The sequence below is a fragment of the Eumetopias jubatus genome, unplaced genomic scaffold (assembly GCF_037043125.1).
Source record: "Eumetopias jubatus isolate StellerSeaLion01/CBP00866 unplaced genomic scaffold, mEumJub1_p1.0 scaffold_9, whole genome shotgun sequence".
Taxonomy (NCBI): domain Eukaryota; kingdom Metazoa; phylum Chordata; class Mammalia; order Carnivora; family Otariidae; genus Eumetopias; species Eumetopias jubatus.
The window spans coordinates 105,557,876-105,582,938 of NW_028274815.1; the positions used below are offsets into that span (position 1 = coordinate 105,557,876).

The 25,063-nt window shown below is 41.9% G+C and overlaps 1 protein-coding gene across 1 annotated transcript in view; it reads left to right on the forward strand.

Moving 5' to 3' along the window:
- Positions 1 to 24,457, forward strand: part of PAK5 (p21 (RAC1) activated kinase 5) — a 102,697-nt gene extending 78,240 nt beyond the window's left edge. Inside the window, exons 3-8 of the mRNA XM_028112977.2 lie at positions 300 to 791; positions 2,935 to 3,068; positions 7,068 to 7,194; positions 20,250 to 20,375; positions 22,045 to 22,179; positions 24,302 to 24,457. Coding sequence (XP_027968778.2) covers positions 300 to 791; positions 2,935 to 3,068; positions 7,068 to 7,194; positions 20,250 to 20,375; positions 22,045 to 22,179; positions 24,302 to 24,457 — 1,170 coding nt within the window. The remainder of the gene's footprint in view (positions 1 to 299; positions 792 to 2,934; positions 3,069 to 7,067; positions 7,195 to 20,249; positions 20,376 to 22,044; positions 22,180 to 24,301) is intronic.
- Positions 24,458 to 25,063: the final 606 nt, after the last annotated feature.

The following is a 25,063-nucleotide window of genomic DNA, read 5'->3' on the forward strand; positions in this document are numbered from 1 at the left end:
CCCAGGACCCTGGGATCATGACCTGAGCCAAAGGCAGACGCTTAACCACTTAACAGACTGAGCCACCCAGGCATCCCTGCTTCTGGGGATTTTAGTAGGGAAAGGGGGAAAAAAAGCAGCTGGATGGGGAGGTTGTAGGGTATAGGGTAGAAGCAGGAGCAACCTCGGACCTCACAAGGTAAGCATCACCCACAACCGTATCGTGCACAGTGCTCTTCATTCAGGCCAGCTGTGGCTTGGCTCACTGCGGCATTCAGATCTAGCATGTGAATATTCTCCATCTGTGTCTGTCTTCCCAGGTGGATTACGATCGAGCACAGATGGTCCTCAGCCCTCCACTGTCAGGGTCTGACACCTACCCCAGGGGCCCCGCCAAACTACCTCAAAGTCAAAGCAAAGCGGGCTATTCCTCAAGCAGCCACCAGTACCCATCTGGGTACCACAAAGCCACCCTGTACCACCATCCCTCCCTGCAGACCAGTTCCCAGTACATCTCCACGGCTTCTTACCTGAGCTCCCTGAGTATCTCATCCAGCACCTACCCCCCACCCAGCTGGGGATCTTCTTCTGACCAGCAGCCCTCCAGGGTGTCCCACGAACAGTTTCGGGCTGCTCTGCAGCTGGTGGTCAGCCCAGGAGACCCCAGGGAATACCTGGATAACTTTATCAAAATCGGAGAAGGGTCAACTGGCATTGTATGCATCGCCACCGAGAAACACACGGGGAAACAAGTCGCCGTGAAGAAGATGGACCTCCGAAAGCAACAGAGGCGAGAACTGCTTTTTAATGAGGTAGATGGTGTGTTCAGATCACTCTTTCTCTCCTGTATAACATTTACTTCCCATTTCAAAAATATTACCTGTACAGTTCAGGACATCAGAAAGCACTGAAAATATAAATACAAAAATCATGCTCCCACAATCCTTCCTTCTGGTCTTCGTCTATGCGTGTACGGCTGCTACCTCTATAAGGTGCCTCATGCGGATCAGCCCCCATGCTAAGCACTGATCTGGCTTGAGTCACACAACCAACCTGTGAGACAGAAAGATGTTATTGCCATGGCCACGAGGAAATCTGGACTCAGGTGAAGTGACTAGCCCAGGGTCATACAGCAGGTGGATAGCAGAGCTGGGATTTGAATTCTAGCAGATTCCAAGGCCTTGTGCTACATTATCTACATGGGTATATATACATGGTTGTGGTACCATGTATACCCTTTGTAGCCATTTTTTTTTAAATCTCAAAAGAGGTTAGTTTGCCAATGGATTCTCACTCTTTGGGAACTTTAAGATATGTGTTCCTAGCTATAGCAATGATGAATTCTTCCTGTGGAAAATATGGAAAATATAGAAAATGTCACGTAATCTCACAACCAAGAAATAGCCTACATTAATATTTCAGGATTTCCTTTCTATATTTTTTTCTATTTAGAGAAAGTGATATAGAGTATTGACTTCCAGAAAGTTTGTAACAATGAGGACCCTCACTGATGGTCCTGTTTCATTCTCACTAACACGGGATATTGTCAAATTATCTCTGTTAATCTGATAGACATGAATAAATCTTCCTGCTTTAATTAACACTATTATTACTAGGGAGGGCGAAATTACTTTTATATGTTTTTAGGCCATTTTTATTTTATTAAACCATATGTCCTTTGCACACTTTCCAATTAGGGTGGTAGCATTTGTCTTATTGATAAGTGAGAGCTCTTGATATATTAAGGAATTAACCCTTTTCTATGTGTCTGTTGCACGTATTTTTCCACTTCATTTGCCTTTTACACTTATTACTTGAAAGTTCTAAAATGCACATAGGTGGAAAAATATGAATACCTATGTCTAAGGACATAAAATATTTTGAAGTGATAGTCATCTATTGATTTTATGAGAGTTTAGGGAAGAGAAATGAGCTTTTGTGGATGGAAAATTTAGGTCTTAAAGATAGCAAGTCAGGATTCCAATGTTAGATAATACGTCAGTCTCCAGCAAAGGATGAACCACTCACATTTCCTAACAGACATTATAAAAATGCACTCAGGTGTGACTTTGGGTCCCTCTTCTATGGAGGCTCACAAGAAGCCACATATGGCTCCAGACCCCATGGGTGTTCATTTTCTTGCTGTGTTCCACATCTCAGAGAGAGCCCCAGGTGGGTGGGCTTCAGCTTGTCACTTCCACAGTTCTGATTTCTGGAACTTATTTCCAAATCACAATGCCAGAACAGGCAGGGCAATATAATGTAGATAACTTTGTAATTTATTACTTAACATTAAATCTGAAAATGTCACCAGAAGCAGCCACAGGGCAGCAATTCTTGGAAGCTCTCTCTGGTAAGTTCAAGTTAGCCTTGTATATGCCTGAGTCATATTTGTTTTTACTTTCAAGACCTATCCTCTGTATTCAGCCCAAACCTCTCTCACACTCGACCCAGACCTCCTCCCAAGATGTTAAGTTAGCCTCATGTAGCCCCACTCCTACTGTTCACCTCATTTACTTCATACTCATCATTTGCCATTTAGAGTTGGTGACCTTTTGCCAGGTTAAAGAATGGTAGAGTATGGATAGGGCATTCTATCAAAGACCCTTAGGGATATCTGATCATCTCCTACCTCCCCCCCACACCCAAACAGTCAACAGTACTCCCTCTTGTGAGTAGAAACCTTGCCAGGGTTCTGCCTGTTTTCACTGTTATTATCTCCAAACCCAGTGTCTGGTTGCACTGCCATTTTCTCTGAACTGACTAACTTGATTCCTTTTATTGCTGTTAGCTACCCTCAATACTGTCTTTTTGCCTATAATAGACTCCTGAATAAATCCCCCCCAAAATCAATATTTCTTAATCAATTCTACTCACAGCAGAGTTGTGGCCATAAGAGAACAGAAAGCAAAATTTCACCATCACAAGTCAAAAAGCATCTTTCCATTTGCCCAGGTTGTGATAATGCGGGATTACCACCATGACAACGTGGTTGACATGTACAACAGCTACCTTGTCGGCGATGAGCTCTGGGTGGTCATGGAATTTCTAGAAGGCGGTGCCTTGACAGACATTGTCACTCATACCAGGTATGTCTCTTCATTATCCAGACAAATAATTCCAAGTGCTTATTATTTCTTCTCCAGGGTAAGGCCTCAATGACTGTTTTTATGACCTCTTTATAAATTGTAAGCCCTTTGAAGTCAGGGACTATGATGACCCTTTTTCTTTATATTCCCTAAGTGCCTATTGCAATATCATGCATGTATAATTAATTCATTCAGTTAACATTCTCCTTGTCCTCCAGAAATTCATTAATACCTAATGATGTTAAGTCAGCAAGCTGATGACAATGGACTTTTGGTGCCAAACAATAGAATTTCCCATTCCTATGTATTTTTCTAAAACAATTTTATTCTGCGTTGCCATGCTATTGCTCTGTGGTAATACCACCAGGAGTACCTGGCTGAGGAAGACACAGATGGAAGATGAGTCAAAGTTTTATGTCATAATAAGAAACCTACGTAATTGAAATTCTTCAATTCTGTTTTTAAATATTCTTGCAAGTAACAATGGTTAATTATCATTATTACCTCTGCTACTTGCTTCCCTGATGTGTCAGTTTTGGTCAGTTAATTGTTTATTGATCACCTTTTATGTGCCAGGCTCTTTCCTGAGTGCCGGGGACACAAAAGATACAAACAATTAAAGTCTGAAATATATTCTTTCAAGGATGTCACAGGTTAGAAATAAATATAATACCTGTGCAGAAGTAGAAAGAGATATAGAAGCAGCAAAGAAGAATACCTGAGTATCTCTAACAGGGAAAATAAAGATTTCCAATATAAAGTGATAACCAGGATGAGTTTTGAGAGGAGCATAGGAGTTTACTAAGAAGGCAAGTGGGAGGAAAGGGACATTGAAGGGAGACAAAGTATGTGCTAAGACAGTGTTCTTCATATTTTAATATGCATACAAATTACCTGTGGGTCTTAGTAAAAGGCAGAATCTGATTCAATAGGAAGGGGCATGATATTCTATTCTAATAAGCTCCCAGATGACACCAATGTTCCTGGTTCATGGACCACCTTGGAGAAGCAAGGTTCTAAGGAACAGACATATTTTTTTAAAAAACCATGTTACCTTTGGGAAACTTTAAATTTGCTCTTGGTAGTCAATAAAACTCCAAAGGGATAAGAGATGATTGTCAAGAAGGAGAGGCACTGGATGTTAGCTGGTATCACTGAAACGGTGCCTAAATCATAAGTGAATCCAAGTGAACAATAAGGGGAAAGCAAGACGGTATTGAGGAACACTGTGAGGGGATAGAATATCCTGCTGTTTCTCCCTAAAATCGGACGATGTTTCAATCCTAACCCCCTACAGCTCTCAGTCTCAGTAGACTATCTAAAAACAAAAGAACGTAAGGGAAGACACTGAACATTTATCACCAACATTTCAGATGGCAGATCCCTGTTGGTATAGTCATAGGACACAACTCCCCCCAAAACACATAAGATCATCTTAACTTACAGAAGCAAATATACTGAAGAAACCTAAGCTTAAGACAAAGGTGACTTACATCTAAAACCATTAATAAAAATATATCCAGAGGAGAGGATTTTTTTTTTTCCTGCCCTGGAAAGCTTCTGATAGCTACACATGTCTCTCTGGAGCTCTCTCTTTGTCAAGGTTTTTTGTTTTTTGTTTTTTTTTAGTTTTTATTGTGTGACAGTGGATCCACTTAAGAGCTAGCCTCTCTGGAATCCATTGTGTTCTCTAATCCTCTCCGTCCAGTTTTTCAATAATTTCCTGTTGAAGGCAGAGAGCTCCACAGAGCGGAGAGAAATTGTATGTTAAGGAACACTGAATATTTAGAACTTGAAATCCTTTGAATCTTAAATTTAGATTTTAATTCTTGAATCATTCAGAGAGTTTCCTATAGTAGATATTCAATAAATGCTTTACTGAGTGATTGATTGATCAATAAAATAACTCCTTGCTACTCAAAGTGTGTTCTGGAGATTAGCAGCATCAACATCACCTAGAAGCTTGTGAGAAATGCAGAATCTCAGGCTCTACCCAGACTGACCATAAGGTAGCCAGGTGCTCAGCTTTTCCTATGGATACCAAAATTTTAGCCCTACCTAGCATCTTGTTAAATTACATCCTACTGATTTCCAGGAACAGAAAGAAGGCAAAGGAAAGTGCCAAGCACTTCAAACATTAACTCATGTAACCTTGACACACCTCTACAAAACAGAGCCAGGATTTGAATTTGGATTTGATTCCAGAACTGAGGCATCTTTATCCCAATTCAGGCTTCCTCCCTGCAGAAGTAGGAAAGCAACAGTCTTTCTATAGTGGGTCCTATACATTTCAGAGCCACTGAATTCAGAATCAGTAGTATTTGTCACGTAGGCCAGTTAAAGGTGATTTTTCAGTCAGTGATGGGGGCTCAGATTCCATTAACTTTTGTTGTTGTTGACCTGTAAATAATCTTTATGTCTGCTTCAAATAACTCGAATCTCATGGAATCCTAGAAAAATGAATTTTATTAAAGAAGGTGATTGTTGCTCCTGAATTATTTGTAAGGTATATTTGAGCTTATCCCTGCTGATGATGCTCTAAACCTCCGAGGGCTCTGCTGTGGGCAGATGTGAAGTTGTCATCCATTGTTTTCACAATCCAGCACAATGACCAGCCCATTCACACAAAACTAAGAACACAGAAGTTGTAGATTTCCACTCTCGGACAAGAACATTTTCTTCTTGCCTGCCTTAGTAGATCAAGGCATTGCTGGAATAAGCCTCTTCGAAGAGAAGGGATACCCAGCCAATTTATACCCTCGACTTTCTCCTAATTGGCCACCTCCTTGGATTTTACTTTGAATCCTAATTTTACTCAGACACGGTTTGCTGGCATCAACAAGACTGATACAGATTCGGGGTCATCCATTTCCTTGTCCTGCTGAGCTAAGAGTTCCCCAGGGTGATTTTTCCAAGGCTGTCCTTGAATTTGAGCTCTGGTCAGTTACACCCTCTGTCTCTCCTGACAGTCTCCTCTGTTGGCGTGACTTTTAGGAGCTCTTTCACATTTGCTGTCTGGCTTGAGCTTCACACTGTCTCTGTGAGAGGGAGTAGGTTTTATACCCAGATGAGTTAGGCCTCTCTGGGTTGTTATGAGGGCACTGATGGACAAGTAATTCTGCCACTGAGGTTCTTCATGGCTGAAAAGCCATTCATATGAGTTGCCATGGCAATGTGATACAATGGGGACATTGGAAAAGCATGGGTTTGAACTCAAAAAGAGGTGGGGTTGGAATCATGATCTGGTCACTTTCTTAGCTGGGTAACCTTGGGCAGGCCACTTGACCTCAGTCTCCTCTGAAGCCAGAACCCTTCTTCAGAAGGGTGCAGCCATGAAATGTGGGAGTACATATCCAGAGCTATGCTTACCTTTCTCATTCCTATGGTCAGTTTGTTCAAAAATCATCCAATCATGCTTAGTTATTAGTAACTAAGTCCAGTTCCCTTCCTGATGGAAGGACCTAGAGCAGCAGGAATCTCCAGTTCCTGGAGGCAGGGCTAATCCTGGGGGATCTTAGAGATCCAAAGACCGTGTTGTCCAAGTCCAGCCTTAAAGAGAATTGTGGATGTCCCCATTTCCAAGATGAGGAAAAAAGAAACCTGAGGAAGTTAAAAGGGCTTGCTCAAGGTCACCTATCAGGCATACTTGGAACCTTGGCTCTATTCAGTGCCATCTCTCTGTAGGAACCTGGAGGTTTATCAATACCTAAGGAATTACCCATGAGAGTCTAAGGAAGTACATTTGCATTAATGACCCAAAAGCCAGCAAACAGGGTTCTCTTTCCTTGGGCTTTATATTGAGCCCCTGTCATCCTCAGTGCCAACCCTTAGGATCTAGGACTCATATCCCAAGACTTCTTTGTCCTTTCCTGTAGATTTTCCAGACATGGGCTGGAGAGCATGGACCGTTCACTAGACCCCAAGGGAGCTGCCTCTCTTGATCATTTCAAAGATGTTCTTAAACCTGTCTTTGCTCCTTAAATGTTATTTCCTTTCCAGAATGAATGAAGAACAGATAGCTACCGTTTGTCTGTCGGTTCTAAGAGCTCTCTCCTACCTTCACAATCAAGGAGTGATTCACAGGGACATAAAGAGTGACTCCATCCTCCTGACAAGTGATGGCCGGGTAAGATTTCATGTTTGGCCTCTCCACGGTTCACCTTGCCATTTTGTCTGTCATGGGCATTATCCTCCTAAGAACCCTTTCTCATAATTCTAAGTCTCCTCGGTCACAAGTCACCCACTGTCCTTCCCAGAAAGCTTACCAAAAAGGAAATTACCTTCTTCTGTGTCATCCTATTTGTCAGGATTATCTGTGATCTGAATTTGACGGATGACTTTCCACTTTAACAACGAGTATAGGAAGTAAAAGAAACTATGGACATTTCTTTCCTTTTTCTTCCGTGTTCTTATTTTTGTTGGAGGAGAAGAGATGACTTTTCTAGGGCTTTGTCCACCCTGTCGGTGGAGTTGTGCATGTCTGCAGTATCTCTCAGAGTTCCTGCAGGAAAGAGAAGACAAACTCCAGTGGACAGCTCAAGGAGAGTTTAACAAAGGTGTCAGCAGATGTAGACAAGTCATAAGAGCACATGAGGATTCATGTGGCGTTCTAGAATGGAGTGCCACTCTTACTGCCCCATGTCAGAGGAAGGGAGGCAGGGAACTGGCTAGTGGAATCCGAAAATAGAAATTATTGTCTGAAGAGGGATGCCTGGCAGGACTCTGATCTTCAGTGGGAGACAGACCACAGCGAAGCTGCAGGATGGGAACTGGGAGAATCAATATCCAAGCCTCACTCCATTCTTTCCTTCTAGTCTCCTCTTGGTTCTCCCCATTGGCCGAACCCAATCAGAAGCCATCAGTGCAGTCAACACAGGTTGGTGTCCCAGGGCTCAGAGAGGAAGAGAATAGATCTGGAAAGGCAAACAAAAGATATTCATCACACTAGCTTATACCCAGGCCCAGATTGCTGCATTTCCCATGTCCGCAGCCAGCTCAAGGGATTCCGCTGAAACTCATCAGCCACACCAGGTTACAAAAGAATATAGAATATGAGTTGGCATTTCAAGGCAATCTTAGTTAGATGGAACAGTGTTGAAGCATAGATTTTTTACCATCTAGGCCCTTTTAACCTCCCTGAAACTCCCACCAGAGGTAATGGCGCTGACATACAGGGAGCCAGCTGTCCCATTGAAACACCTGTCTTTTACAACCCAGCAACCTCAGCCATGTGGAAAATGTTCACATCACAGCAGAATTGCCCAGGAACCATCAGAGGGCAGCTAAAAGAAACTGCCCCAACACTTTGGCTTTTCTTCTTTTGTTTTAAAGAGATTGTCAATTCTATTGTGGAAAATTCAGGAAATTCAGAAAAGTATAAAGGACAAAATAAAGATCACCCTTAATGCATTTCCCATTCTCCCCATCTTTCCCTGTAAATGTACTTGCAAACTTGGAATTATTTTTAATGGGTAGTTTAAGTCCTGCTTTTTGCATTACTCTGGCTGAATTTTTTTTTTAAGTGGGTATGAGAGGATGCATCAGTCAGCTTTTGCTACATAACAAACACTTAGTGGCTTAAAACGACAACCATGTATTTGCTCACAGTTCTGTGAGTCAGCATTTCGGCTGACCTCTGCTGCAACAGCTTATCTCCACTCCATGTGGCATCAGCCGAGCTCACTCTTGCATTTGTGGTCAGCCTGCTGTTGATGGCCTCACTCATTTGCCTGGTGCTTTGCCATGTGTCCCATATCTCCCAGCAGACTCTCCGAGGCTTATTCGCATGGTGTCTGTAGCAAGGTTCCCCAGAGCAGCAAGAGAGGCAAGCTCCACTGCACGCTTTTGAACTCTCTGCTTTTTTTTTAATTTGAATCTTTTTTTTTAATTTTACTTTATTATGTTATGTTAGTCAGCATACAATACATCATTAGTTTTTGATGTAGTGATCCACAATTCATTGTTTTCATATAACCCAGTTTCGTATAACCCAGTGCTCCATGCAGTGGAGCACTCCATGTGCCCTCCTTAATACCCATCCACCCACCCCCCTCCCCTCTAAAACCCTCAGTTTGTCTCTCAGAGTCCATAGTCTTTCATGGCTCATCTTTCCCTCCGATTTCCCCCCCTTCATTTTTCCCTTCCTTCTCCTGATGTCCTCCCTGCTATTCCTTATGTTCCACAAATAAGTGAAACCATATGATAATTGACTTTCTCTGCTTGACTTATTTCACTTAGCGTAATCTCCTCCAGTCCCATCCATGTTGATGCAAATGTTGGGTACTCATCCTTTCGGATGGCTGAGTAATATTCCATTGTATATATGGACCACATCTTCTTTATCCATTCATCTGTTGAAGGGCATCTTGGCTCTTTCCACAGTTTGAACCCTCTGTTTTTCTCTTGTTTGCTAATGTCCCTTTAGCCAAAGTGAGTCACACAGCCAAGCCTAGATGCAAGGGATGGGGAAATAGACCTCCATCTCTTGATGAGAGAAGATGCAGAGTCACATTGCAAGGGAATGTAGGTTTAAGGAGGGGAAAGATATAGAGCCATGTTACATAATCTCCCAGAGAGTGGGGAGCTGTGGGAAAAGGGCCGGGACCTTCCCCTGGCCTGACTCAGGAGAGTACTTAGGCAGGGTTCCATGACTTCAGAACATAATTCACAAAGCACTGAACTGGTCCACAAATTGGCCCTGGGGACTGGTTCTTGCAGGAAAAAAATGAAAAAGAAAAAGCAGGGCAGTTTCAAGGCAGGCTTTTTCCCCTTATTTCTGTGGATTGATGGCAAAGGCTTCCTGGCTGCAAGCACATGTCAGGTGTCAACATCAGGCATGAGACTAAAATAATTCGTTGTTTAATCAGCTCAAAGATCTCCCCTCCCCACAGCGTACAGAAGGTTATTAAATCATTCATAGTCATTCTCAAGGGCAGAACCTATGCTTCACACATTTCCTAAATTTCCATGTACCCTGCAAAGAGCTCCCAGGGGCTGGCACATGGTGAATGCTTTTAGCCTTAGTGGTTTGTGCACTCACTCCTTCCATAAATATTCACTGAGTTTCTACTGTGTGCCAGGGACAGTTGTAGGTCCTAAGGATGAACACAGCAAAACCACTACTTTCGTTAAGTTTAGTTGGGGCATGGAGATGGGATAAATACACAAATAAAATCAGCTCCAGACAGGTGGTGATAAGCACTAAGTTTTCTACAATTAATTTAAGCAGAATAAGGATATGGTAGAAAGTGATGGAGGATGAGGTCAGAGAAGGCCGCTCCGGGGTGGTGATGTTACAGCAGAGACTGAGGGAGTGGGTCCTATGGCTGTCAGGGTTGAGAATGTTCCAGAAGAGGGAACAAGCAACATGTTGAGTAGATCCTGTGGCTCTTGGCCATGGGGCCCAGAGTATGCTCTTTCACATTTCAGAACAATACACCATATTGACTCCAGTGGGCTTCTTCAGTTTCTATAGAGAAAGGAAACTTTCTTTTTTCTTTCTTTTTTTTTAAGAATGAGAGCAGAGACATAGTGTGGCCATTCTAGGAAAATTTTGTACTAATTTATTTTGTACCAGTTTATTAGAGCGTGAAGTTTTATAGTAGAGAAGACACCCTCATTTATTTATTGTCATTGTAACAAATCACTCCCACACTTAGGGTCTTAAATCAAAAGTCATTTTAGGATTATTACATGGCTCTGAATGTTGGCGGGGCTCAGCGAGCCAGGACTGCTCTGACTTGTGGTTAGACGATGTGTCTAGAAGTCTTCCTCACTTACACATGCTGGCTGGTGGCTGGACACTCAGCTGACCTGTCAGGCAGAACACCCATGATGTGACCTCTCCACATGGCCTTCCTCTCAGCATGGAGGCTGTATTCAAAGAGTGAGGGTTCCAAGAAAACAAGATGGAAGTGCATGGCAATTTTATGACCTAAACTCAAAGTTCCATAATGCCATGTCCACTGTATTTACAGCCCTTCCAGTTCAGGAGGAGGGAATGTAAAACCTTACTCAGTGGGAAGAGGATTGACTCATGTCATCAAAGGAGCTCATGGGCTGAGGAATATTATTGTTGGCTTTTTCTGGAAAATATTGTCTGTCACACAAGCTATACTGAGTTTTCTTCTTGCTGGGAGACGTGCAGCAACATTAACCCTTAGAGAAATACGAACTGAAACTAGCAGATATCACTTCACATCTTTCAGAATGGCTAAAGTGAAGAGTAGTGATAACACCACTTATTCATACACTGCTGGTGGGAATGTGAAATAGTATAGCCACTCTGAAAAACAAGTCCTCTCAAAACTAAAAATTACATGGGACCAGCAATTGCATTCTTAGGCATATATTCCAAAAAAATGGAAACATATTCACACATAAACTTGCACACAAATGTTCATAGCAGTTTCATTTATTATAGCCCAGACCTAGAAACTACCTGAGTGTCCTTCAAAAGGTGAGTGGTTAAACAAACTGTGATGTGTTTGTACCGTGGAATACCAGTCAACAAAAAAGAAAGAGAAATGAACCAGTGATACATGTAAGCACTTAGATGAACCTCAAGGAAATTGTGCCGAGTGGAAAAAAGCCAATCTTGAAATGATACATGCTGCATAATTCCATGTATATAACATTTGTGAAATAACATAATTATAGAAATGCACAGAAGATTAGTGGTCGCAGGGGTGAGGGACTGCAGGGTGACTGTAAAGGGGTAGCTTGAGGTGTCATGGTGATGGGACAGTTGGGTGCCACTTTTTTAAGATTTATTTATTTATTCGTTTTAGAGAGAGAGCATGTAAAAGCAGGGGGAGCGGCAGAAGGAGAGAGAATCTCAAGCAGACTCCCCACTGAGCGCAAAGCCAGATGCAGGGCTCGATCTCACAACTGTGAAATCATGACCTGAGCTGAAATCGAGAGTTGGACTCTTAACCAACTTAACCCAACCCCTTGGGGCACTTGGGTACCTTGATTGTGTTGGTGGTTACTCAAGGCTACAATGTGATACAATTGCAAAGTATATACACACACTTACACACTACATACATAAATGAGTTCATGTACAAATGATTAAATCTGAACAAGGTCTATGGATTGTACCAACATCAGTTTCTTGGTGTTGATATTGTTCTATAGTTGTATAAGATGCCAACATTAGGGAAGACTGGGTACACATTTCTTTACAACTTCCTATCAATCTATAATTATTTCAAAATAAAAAACTAAAAGAGAGAGTGAATTGTTCAAGTTTTTTTTTTTTAAAGGATAAATCTCTGGGGTGCCTGGGTAGCTCAGTCGGTTAAGCATCTGACTCTTGATCTTGGCTCAGATCTCGATCTCAAGGTCGTGAGTTTGAGCCCCACATTGGGCTCCATGCTGGGCGTGGAGCCTAATTTAAAAAAAAAAAAAGGATAAATCCTTTGTGGCCCCTTCAAAGGCTAGAAGGGAAATTGTGATCAGAGTAAATTGTTCACTATTTGTCTATGACATAAATAATATCTAATGAGTCACCAATTCGTCTTAAGCAGGGGGGATGTGGTATTTGGAGTTTGAAAGGGAAATAAATAGCATGTTACAGAGTGGTTGCAAGAATTAAATGAAATAATTTCTATAAAACCATCAGAAGTAAAATGGGTACAAGGTAGAAGCTCAAAGAGGGTGATCCACCCATCCTTGCAATTAAGGGTTGAACAAAATCATCTATGATATTTCCTTGGCCTGAAGCTTGCATTTGAGAGATGATACTTAGGAGCCACTAGACAGTGAGTGATTTAGCTTTTATCAAATTCATTGGCTAGAATGGACTTCAAACCCATGACCTATTAAGCCCAGTGCCTATATTGAAAAGGGACATACACAGTGATTTTTATGGTCTTTTTTTTTAACTAAAAATTGATTGCCACAATTTAAGAATCAGGAGATGTCACAGAAAATTTCAGATTCCTGTCTTCCTTAAAAACAAAAATCAAAGTATCTGACAACCCTGTGCCTGCATTCACACATGGCAGTCGTGGAGGTGGCGTGGTAAGGGTGAACAGTGCCTCAGTGGATGCTGTTGGTGCCATATCCCTATCTTCACCAGACTTCCTCTTCCAGTGCTCACTAGCTCCCCCTCCCAGTGCCACCACTGGCATCTCTTCCTGGCGACTTTCTCCAGCCATGGCAGTCTGGTCTTCCAGCCCACAGCAGGCTAGAAATTCCAGGCAGTTAACATTCACTAGGGGCAGCCCAGGATCATGTGATAGGAGTTGCGGTATAAACACCCCGGCTCTCTTGCCCTTGGATAGACGAGCTCTCTGACACATGCTCTACCCAGTCTCCCAGACTTCCTCATCAGGAGTAAGCTCTGGTTCCCACATTGCTGACTAACCCTTGACTGGCTCTTCCCTGCCCACTTCACTACCAGGGTTTCCTGTATCTCCCCAATAAATGACTTACACTGATTCCTTGTTTTGTGGTGCGCTCAGAGGGGGCGGGAGCTAAACCAAGGTAGTACCCAGGCACAGTGTAATGTGTGTGCACCCTCTTTTTCACAGGATTGCAAACAAGGGTAAAGGATAGTTATGGGGCCACAGATGGCAACCAGGGCCTTGTGACTGTTCCACACCCCTTTACTGGGCCCTGACAACCAGGAGTCAGTGTCTCTTCACCAAGGACATGTACCCCTAGTTTTTCATTATCCCCACCTGGCCCGTTAAATTCATTGATTTTTTTTTTTTGGCACCTTTAGGCATTTGAGTGTTTTTGTCTCTTGAATAACTAGTATTTTACAGTTAGAAGAAGACCTGAAGATTGTCTCCGAGAAGCTCTTTGTAAATGAAGAGAGACGTGAGCATGTTACACAGCTTGCTTAAATTCATTCCTTTACCACCATGTCTGAGATATTCCCAGACTCTATGACTCCTCCCTTCCCTACAGGAAGCACAGCCTGAGAAGTCAGGAGACTGGGTCCGAGTCCTCCTCTCTACTGTCCTCCTACTGTTGTACAGTCTTGGGCGAGTTCCCACCCTGTCCCACTCTGTCAAATGGCGGAGGAGCTGGCTGAGGCCTCCATGCAGACCCAGCTTAGCTGCTCTGATGCACTCCCTCTCCTCTTCAGTTTAGCAGTTGAAAAAGTGGGCCTGAAACTGGAGACACGTTCATCAGTCTGGCCCCTTCTAGTACCTCCCTCCATTCCTTTGTCTCTGGGTCATTGCTCTTCTTAAAACAAGTTCAAGAACTGTGGTGAGCATGAAAACCAATGGAGACCTTGGCCAAAAACAAAATTCCTGGGTCCGCTCCCCAGAGATTCTGATTCCAGCCAAACTGGGTGATACCCAAAAGCCTGCATCTCTCCCAAGTTCCCAGGGGATGCCATTGCTACATACTTTGAGTATCATTGCCTTATAGGAAGCACCCAGAAACCAGGCACAAAAGCATCTATCTTTTTGCCTTAGCAAAAACCTGGAGCAGATGCATGAATTCTTTAGAGTATATGCAGTTTACAAAATGAGAGTTTTACCTTCTTTCTTAAACTTATAGCTCTCTTGTGGATAGACTCTCCTCCTCCACCCATGTTTTTGTGCAGCCCCCGATTCCTAGCCAGGACCCACTGAGGTGAATAGGATTTCAGCTTTAAAGAGCAACTTTGCACTCTAAGCTCTAGTTTCTCCTCTGGCCCTTGGGGAACAAGCTGCATCACCTCCTTTTAAGGGGTTGGCAGTGTGCAAGCTGCAGTTCTCTTAGTCTAACTGCATTAGTGAGACAGTGTTTCCTAATCCGCCATGTTGTACAGTTCTATGTGAAATAAGGCTCAGCTTAGAGTCTGTGTGATATGCTTTGAAGATCTGCCTACAGTGCTTTATTGTACTCATTACTTGAGTTCTCATTACCTACTTGCAGATTTGTTTAGACGAGTACTGTGTGCAATTATGTTCTTCTAGAGAATTATCTCTTTTATGTCCTTGGATGAGTAAAACATTGATGTAAAAGCACTTTCACGTCTACAGAGGAGGAACAGACCTAGCTTCCTGTGTTTAGTTTCAGTTTCTCAGTTTACATATTGTCAGGGAGATAACTATTAGTCTGGCAGGTTTGGGGTCCTTTTTTATGTCTGTAAAAAGAAAGCCACATGAGAGGTATTGAAATTAAAAACTGCCAATACCAAAATGCTGATACATTCACCTGCTTAATTCAGGTTTTTAAAATTTACAGGCAAAAAAAAAATGTTTTGGCAAAATTGCTCCTTCTCCACTGTCTGAAATAGTAGGGTTATGGATTTGCTCACATTAGAGCTTTGGAGATAACCACACACACGTGCACACACAATTATAGCTTCTCTGTTTCTTAAAACTGATCTAGACTTCTTCACAAAGCTCTACCGACTAAAAAAACAAACAGAAAGCAACTCTTAATTCAATCTATTAAATTCAGTCTACTTAAATAAATATTATCTATGAAAGTTCAGCAACATTATTGTAAGCCTTAACTGATATGTTTAGAACCTCAATCTTTCAGATTTGGCCACCATCCACTTCCTCTTCTCATTTCCCACCCCTCTCTTTCTCAAGGAGTCTGAGAGAGTAAGGGACAAATGTGGCTTCTGGGAACTCAAAGTGATGGATATAAGACCCATCTTCTTGTTCCTCTCTGGTCCCTACCTTGGCATAACTGGCCTTTTCTGCTACCAAGAGTGGTGACCACTGGTCCCACAGCTCTGGGCTTTTCAGAAGGGTGCCTCTGCAACATTTCACAACTCCAGCCTCTTGTTTCAAGTCTTGAGAGCCATCCTGAGGCTCCCCATGTCAACCACAGACTTGTGCCAGGCAAGGAGGAGCTTCTGGACCCCTGCACAACAGACAGAGACCATGGAAGCCAATAGCATTGCCTCAAGTTCACTGCCACCCACTCTGTTGCCATCTCTCCAGGAGGCCAGCATTCACTAGTATGTCTATACCCATTGTTAAAATATTGTAATATTTTCATGCTTGTTGGTTAATAGCCACTGTTTTAAATCATTGGAGTATCCCCCATTACAACAGCCCTTTACTTGGATGTTCTTGCCTCATTAAAGATGGTAAAGCCCCCAGGATAACTCCAGGACACAGCTCAACTTCATGTCTGGACTCCGATTGGTCTAGATGATTCTGGTTATTAAATATTTTGAATATTACCTCTGAACACAGATGCGTGTGGCTGTTCCTCTCCCTTGTTTGTTTGGAGTTGTATGCTACTCAGGTATTTTCTGAAGGCCACCGCCATCTGCTTAGGGTGGTGGAAGTGATGTGTAATAAAGAGTTTGGACCTGAATCAAATGACTGCTCTTTGTCTTCTCCTGCAAACAATTGCAGGCTAAAAGGGATGGGCTATAGGCTTTTCACTTCTCTGAATTGTAGACTCCTTTGACAATAGGGTAACAAGGATTATGGACCAGCTACCATGACCACAGGACCCTCTTCTTTATACCACATGGGAAATCTATGATCTGACTCATCTGGGTTTGATTCTTGATATGCCAAAGCAGTTGAGAAAGCATCTCTCCATTAAACCAGCTTTCTCTAGCATTCCATCTGGAGCAGTCCAATCTCTTCCCTCCCCAAACCACACCACCACTAACCTTGGCCTGATTAGAGAGGAGATCATGATCATGAGGAGATAGAAAAAGACACAAATAATTTCTAAAACATTACCCCCATTTTATCTGTGTTCCAACTTTGATTCTAGAAGCAGCTTTCTTCAGTAAGTCAGTAATGGTTTCAAAAAGAGTACCAATGTGTCCTCTACCACATGATCTGCTATCATATATCTATGTGTCATTATAAAATCAATCATGTGGGGTTTTTTTTTTTTTTTGGTATCTACTCTTTTCCCAGCTTTTAAGGAACACAGTGAGGCTTCACAATTAGGAGGCAGAACTTTTGCCTTTGAGGACTGTCATTTCTAGCTGGAGGGACAAAATCAGCATCAGAAAATAGTTCAAGATTGAATGAGTGCTAAATTCTCTCACATTCAGAGAGGGGAGATCAATATGGTCTCCTGAGAAGAATTCTGGAGGAAGTGAGAAGTGACCAGGGCCTTGAAACATGAATTTCATATTTTTGAATTAAGAACTGAATATGCTTTCCCTCTAAGACTAGGAAGTAGACAAAGATGTTCCCCTTTACCTCTCCTTTTCAACATCATACCAGAAGTACTAGCATATGTGGTAATCCAAGAAAAGGAATAATAAAAGGTATACATATTGGGAAGGAAGAAGTAAAATGGTCTTTGTTCACAGATGACATTATCATCCATGTAGAAAATTCAAAAGAATTGACAAGAAAAACTAAAACTAATGACAACTATAGCAAGGTTGAAGGATATATGGTTTTAGACAGAAGTCCATCATTTTGCTATATGCTAGCAATGAAAGTGAATTTGAAATTAAAAACACAGCACCACTTACACTAATACCCTAAAATATTTAGGCATAAATCTAACAAAACATATACTAGATTTATATGAGGGAAACTACAAAACAGTGATGGATGAAATCAAAGGACTAAATAAATGGAAATGTTTGTGGATAAAGATAAATCTAATGTTTGTGGATAGGAAGACTCAATATTCCCAAAATGTCATTTCTTCCCACCTCAATCTATAGATTCAGTGCAATCCCAGTCAATATCCAAGCAAATTATTTTGTGGATGTTGACAAACTGACTCTAAAGTGTATGTGGAGAGGCAAAAGACCAACACAATAGCCAACACATAGTAAAGAAGAACAAAGTCATGCAAGACGACCACTGCCTGACTTTAGGACTTAATAGAAAGGTATAGTCATCGAGACAGTGTGGTATTGGCAAAAGGAAAGACAGATGGGCCAGTGGCACCAAATAGCCCAGAAATAGACCCACATAAATAGAGTCAGCTGATCCTTGACAAAGGAGCAAAGGCAATACAATGGAGCAAAGATGGTCTTTTCAACAAATGGTGCTGGAACAACTAGACATTCACATGCAAAAAAATTAATCTAGACACAGACTTTATAACTTTCATAAAAATTAACTCCATGTGGAAACACAGACCCAATGGAAATATAGGTTGAGAAGGGAGGAGAGAGGTCTGCATTAAGCATGGGAGGAGAAAGAGTATCCAGGAAAAGCATATAAAGACAAGAGGTGAGGGTTAAGACCCAAACACTTGGAAGCCCAGTCTTTAAGGTGCAGGCAGCAGAGAAAGAGCCAGAGAAAAAGGTTGAAAAATTTCAGGGAGTTCTGAAGAGAATTAAGGGAGAACTTGTGCCATAGAGACCATACCTTTAATCTGTGGAAATTTTACCTTCAAACGCCCATTCTGAACCGTCGTTTTCTTTGAACGTATTCTATCACCACCAACCACTCTAGGCGACACTCCTCTTCAGTGAGGCCCTCTGAAGTTCAGACCAAGTCATCATGAACAGGGATCATGGTCCCCAGAAATAAACCTAATCTCCTGGTCTTCCAGAGTATATAAACCTGCAGGGAGCCTAATGGTGCTCTAGGTTCTTAAGAATAATCTTAACATCTCTGTGCAAGGGTTTTTAGTAGTTTTTTTTTTCCGTCTTTGATGACATCTAAGATAAATAACATATATATACATTGGGTCATTAGGATGGCCACCTTAAACCCCTAGTAACCAAGTGCTAACACCCAGTTTCTACACCCATATTTCTGCCTATGCTGATGTTTACATTGGCCAGTTCAGTTTGTTGTAAGCAAAGGAAGAAATCAAAAAGAAAAGCCAATACTTCAAAGTGATATCTCAGCGTTCTATATAATAGGGTCTTGCATTAATTCAAATACGGAAATGGGGTTGATCATTTTAATCCTTTCATGGTACTTGGAAATCTGAATGTGTTCAATGCAAAACAACCTAACCAGCAAGAGTATGTACAAAACTCACATTAAGAATAGCAATTTACTGGCCAACAGACACATGAAAAACTGCTCCACATCACTTGGCATCAGGGAAATCCAAATCAAAACCTCAATGAGATACCACCTCACACCAGTCAGAATGGCTAAAATTAACAAATCAGGAAATGACAGATGTTGGCGGGGATGTGGAGAAAGGGGAACCCTCCTACACTGTTGGTGGGAATGCAAGCTGGTGCAGCCACTCTGGAAAACAGTATGGAGGTTCCTCAAAAAGTTGAAAATAGAGCTACCCTACAACCCAGCAATTGCACTACTGGGTATTTACCACAAAGATACAAATGTAGGGATCCGAAGGGGCACGTGCACCCCAATGTTTATAGCAGCAATGTCCACAATAGCCAAACTATGGAAAGAGCCTAGATGTCCATCAACAGATGAATGGACAAAGAAGATGTGGTATATATATACAATGGAATATTATGCAGCCATCAAAAAATTGAGATCTTGCCATTTGCAACAACGTGGATAGAACTAGAGGGTATTATGCTAAGCGAAATAAGTCAATCAGAGAAAGACATGTATCATATGATCTCACTGATATGAGGAATTTGAGAAACAAGACAGAAGATCATAGGGGAAGGGAGGGAAAAATGAAACAAGATGAAACCAGAGAGGGAGACAAACCATAAGAGACTCTTAATCTCAGGAAAAAAATTGAGAGTTGCTGGAGTGGAGGGGGTGGGAGGGATGGGGTGGCTGGGTGATGGACATTGGGGAGGGTATGTGCTATGGTGAGTGCTGTGAATTGTGTAAGACTGATGAATCACAGACCTGTACCCCTGAAACAAATAATACATTATATGTTAATAAAAAAATTTTAAAAAAAGAATAGCAATTTACTGGGGTGCCTGGGTGGCAGGGTTAAGCGTCCAGCTCTTGATCTCAGTTCAGGTCTTAGATCTCAGGATCATGAGTTCAAGCCCTCCGTGCCCAGCATGGAGCCCACTTAAAAAAAAAAATAGCAATTTACTTAAGTTGTGGGTTTGAATTTTAACAAATTTGTTGTTTGGAGTGTAATTTGTAAATTTTTTTTGGTTTCACATTTGCAAGTGAACCCTGGTGGAGCCTGGGAGGTTTCTCCATTAAAATGGATTGTGCCTTTCCAATAAAACGGTCTGACAACCACCAGTATTTCCAAGGCCTGTTCATGAGACTGTTTTGTTTTGAATTTGAAACTCTATTTCTCCATCTGGAAGCTGGTATTTTTAGATTGTTAACTTTGTTGTATTCCTTTCCTTTTCAGATAAAGTTATCGGACTTTGGTTTCTGTGCTCAAGTTTCTAAAGAGGTGCCCAAGAGGAAATCACTGGTTGGCACTCCCTACTGGATGGCGCCCGAGGTGATTTCTAGGCTACCTTATGGGACAGAGGTAAGGGGGTGACAGTCATTGTTTGGGGTTGGCTGGACAGGCTCAGGGATGCAGTGGTTCTGAGAGAGTTAATGACCACAGATCGGGGTGATGATGTTTGACTCCGTATTTGACCCCCACTCACTAGACTTGTCACAGAGTAGGTTGTGGCAGGAAGGGGACTGGTAACCACTGAGGAAATTGCCACAACATTGATCCAGAGGCCTTTATTGAGGTCCTAAACAGCCACTGGGGGTAGGGGGTGGGGAATCACGTAAACTCTGACCCCACCCTCAGTGGCAGGCAGACCCCAATCAAGGCAATGCAACTTGAAATGTGGCCAGAAATGCACAGATGAGCAGGTGTCATGACTCGAAGGATAGATGGTCAGAGAAAGCTCTGCAAAATAGAGGTAATATTTGGCTGAGCAGTAATGGTTTCCCCTAGAAAAAAATATATATGAATATTATAATGTATTTTAAAATAGGGCACAATTTCTGTTTCCCTTGGAAAAGAAACAATTGCTCATAATCTGTTAAGGAATAAGGTTTGGGTATGTGAAAATGAGGGGCCAGAAGGAGTGGAGGAAAAGCCTTCTAGAGAGGGAGTACTGTGAGCAAAGCCCTGAGGCACACAAGTCTATGCACACAGCAGTAAGGAGCTCGTTCCAGCCGGGCACACAGCGTTTCCACACATTATGGTGCGGAAGGTGATTCTAAGAGAAGAGAAGCATGAAGAGGTGGCATGGACCAGTGAACTAAGGATATCGGCATAAGTGAAGGCAGACTCGGCTCTCTTTCCCTTGTTTGCTTGCCCTTGAATGAGTACTCAACTTGTTTGTCTCACTATGGTCCCCAAAGCATAAATTCTCAGTGAAGATCACAGCAAGGGTTATAACAGGAATGCAGCTCACTGATAAAAAGTGGAATGCAGCTGGAACGGGGAAGCAGTTATAACTGGGAATTGATATAGCCCAGCTAAGGATTCTCATCTTCCTGACTTCCCATGCTGCACTCGGAAAGAATTGCTTGTCGTCTCTTCCTTTTCTTTTCTCTGTTCCCTGAAAATGGTTTTATAAGGCAGGGTTTTATACATGCTACTTCAAAATGATAAAATGCAAAGGAAAGAACCCCAATGTAGGAACAGAAGAGATATTTTTAAAAAATTAAATTAATAAAAGGATCAGCATATATCGTGTTGTGCAATGTAGATTTTGCAGTTTGTTATGAATATGTCAGATGCCTTTTTTATGGTTTAAATGCAACTGTCTTCTCTATGTTCATAACATAAAATTTGGGTGTTTTTCTCATCTGCCCTGATAGGTAACCACCAAATATAGCAGTAAAAAAAAAAAGTTCTGAACTCCAGAATGTTAAGATACTCCTGTGTACCTAAATGGCAGAATCTTCACTGAAGTTGTCTTTAAAAAGCAAATGAATGCCTTATATTTTAATTAAAATGAATTTAAAAGAAATAAAAATAACAATTAAGATTAAAAAGCAAATGAAAACCATTAGCAAAAATTTGGTAACTTGGCACTTCAGGCTGTAAATCTGTGCTATAGGTTTTGGAAGTTTACAAATACCACCTTAATTTATAAATGGGTATGAATCTGTTGGGTCCCCTGGACACATCCAACATTTCAGAATGTTCTCCTTGCCTGAGATAACCATTGGGTTGTGTCTAACAGGTGGACATCTGGTCCCTCGGGATCATGGTGATAGAAATGATCGATGGCGAACCCCCCTACTTCAATGAGCCTCCCCTCCAGGCCATGCGGAGGATTCGGGACAGTTTACCTCCAAGAGTGAAGGACCTACACAAGGTGAGAAGCAGCATCTGTTGCTAAAGTTCAAAATCATTCTTAGATATTTTTAGTCTCTCTGTAGCTTCAAAGACTGGCATATCATATCCAGGAGTGGATCCTGGTTTATGGGCATGGACTTTGGAATTAGAATCACTTGGATTCAAATCTCTGCTCTTCCCGTTCACTCAATGGTCAAGGGACTCTGCCTCTCCATCTCTGAAGTTTGTTTGTAAAATGGTTACAATTTGCTCCTTTGTTGTAGGGTTGGCTAGAAGAGTCAATCAGGCACTCCACAAGAACTCCCTCACTGAGCACCTGTGACATACTGGGGACTGTTCTAATTACTGGGGATATTGCAGCACAAGACCTCAGATTTCCTGACTCTCATAGAGCTTGTGTTCTAGTTAGGGAGGCAGATGGTAAAACCACAAACAAACGGATGAACAAAATAATTTCAGGGAGTGGAGCAAAGCAACACTGTAATGCAATGGAGTATGAAGGAGAGGGGGGTTGGGAACTTGTTTAGGTTGAAGGGTGAAAGAAGCCCTTTCCGGGGACAGATTGTCTGAACTGGAATATGAATAGAAGGAAGAAGCAAGATATGCAGAGATCTGGGAGAAAAAAGTCTGAGGCAAAGGGAACCACAGGTGCAAAGGCCCTATGCCAAGCTGGAAAGCTTCTATGGCTGAGCAAAGTGAGCCAGGGGAAAGGGTAAGACATGTCAGGGAGGGGAGTGGGGGCTGGATCGTACAGGGCAATGAAGGGCATGGTTAAGGGACCAAGTAGGGTCTTTCCTGTTTTCCAAGTGTTGCCAAGTAGGGTCAAGCTCAGAAAATAATGACGTTGAGTCAAAAAAACACCAATCTGGCAACTGCCAGTGTGGCGCTGGGAGGAACCGAGGCTGCCTTTTAGGGGAGAATTACCCTTTCCACCCCTAAAGCTTAGAGAAGAGTCCCAATAGAATCACCCCTATAGTTGTGTGAACTTGCAGGAAAACAGGAAACTGCTTGAATTGAACAGGAGATTAAGATGTTTACTGCATTGGACTAAGTTTAAATAATCAAAAGTGGCTAAAATAGCATGGTATCAAAATAGTCCCACACCCGATGCAAATCTTCCAAGTCACATACAAGAGCAGCCTTAATCCTAATGGTCAGAAACTAGACACCACCCAAGGTTGTTTTCCAAATGGATAAATAATATGTGGTATAATTTAACAGTGAATACTATACAGCAATGACAAGTTTAAAGCTTTTACCGCACACCTCAGGGGTGAATCCCATAGACACAATGTTGAGTAAAAGAAGCCAGATAGAGAAGAGCTGACAGTATATAACTTTGTTTCCATAAAGGACAAAAGAGGCAAAACTAATGTATGTTACTAGAAGTCAGGAGAGTGGTGACTCATTGCAGGGAGATGAGTATTAACAGGAAGGGGGCCCGAGGTAGCCCCCCCGGAGTGGTAGGAATGTTCTGTATTGTGATGGGGCTGGAGAGTAAATAGGTGTACACACACACACACACACACACACACACACACACACACACACACACTCTTCTGTAAGACATACACTTAACATTTATGCATTTGAATGTATGTAAGATATACTTCAAAAAGTAAATTACAAGAAATTATAGGAAAACATACTATCTGTGTCAGATATCTTTCTAGAACCTTGTTTGTTTTCAAGAAGGGGGAGTCCACAAAGCCTAGATGGTTGCAATTGTTAGAAAAAAAAACTATTCCATGTTTGTACCACACTTCATCAGATGTATGTGGCCAGTGCCTATAAATAGTAAGCACTTCATAATGCTATTGTTCCTATTATTATTTAATTTAGCAAATCGACCATCATGTTTCATTGCTCTATCATTAACTCCTGTTATTTCAAACATGAAGAAGGTAAAGAAGCATTCGCTTCGGCAGCACATATACTGAAGAAGGTCAAGAAAACAGCATATGTTAATAAAGGCAGTACCTGCTTTTGCTTCCATAACTTCTTTCTTCTCAAGCTGACTTTCTAGAATTTGCTGTTGTTTGATAGAATGACTTAACTGGGAAGTGGCTGGGAAACCACTCTAGGGGAACTAGGTTGGGTTTCTGTGTTAGTCCTCAGGATGGGATCTTGTGTTCTCACAGGTTTCTTCAGTGCTCCGGGGATTCCTAGACCTGATGCTGGTGAGGGAACCCTCCCAAAGAGCCACGGCCCAGGAACTCCTTGGACATCCATTCTTGAAACTGGCAGGTCCGCCATCTTGCATCGTTCCTCTTATGAGACAATACCGACATCACTAAGTAGAGGATTCTACTGGTGGAGTAGTTGGAAGAGCTAGATGAGGACATGAGAATAATTCAGGAGAACCTGAGGAACATGAAAAAGGCCTGTGTACTCTAACCAGCTGATCAGTGGGACAATGTGATGACAGGCAGGGTTCAACAGACCAGGGCATCTTCTTGTGTCTTAAAACAGGCATCTCTCCACTGACAGCTGGCATGATCATTTGGAACATGGCTTTAATAAGTCATTATTATATTTTTCAACACTTCATCCAGCAAATCAGAAGGACTCAGTACAAACTCCATTATGACATATCCTAGCCACATGCAGGGTAATGCATAGGATTTTCTATATTGAAAGAATACTTTTCTGGCAAAAAAAAAAAAAAAAAAAAAGAAAGGAAAACAAAAAGCACTTTTTTCTTAATGGTAGCAGTGTAATGTATTTTGCAATGAATTTGTAATTTTTCTGTACGATAGTTTTGATAATTTATAGTACTTTGATGTCATGTAGCCATAGTATCAGTTGAAGTAATACTTGTTTACTTAGCAAGAGTTTGAACAAAGCCTTTCCTACTTTTTTATCCCTTTCAGAGAAACAACGATTCTTTAGGAACTTTGAAT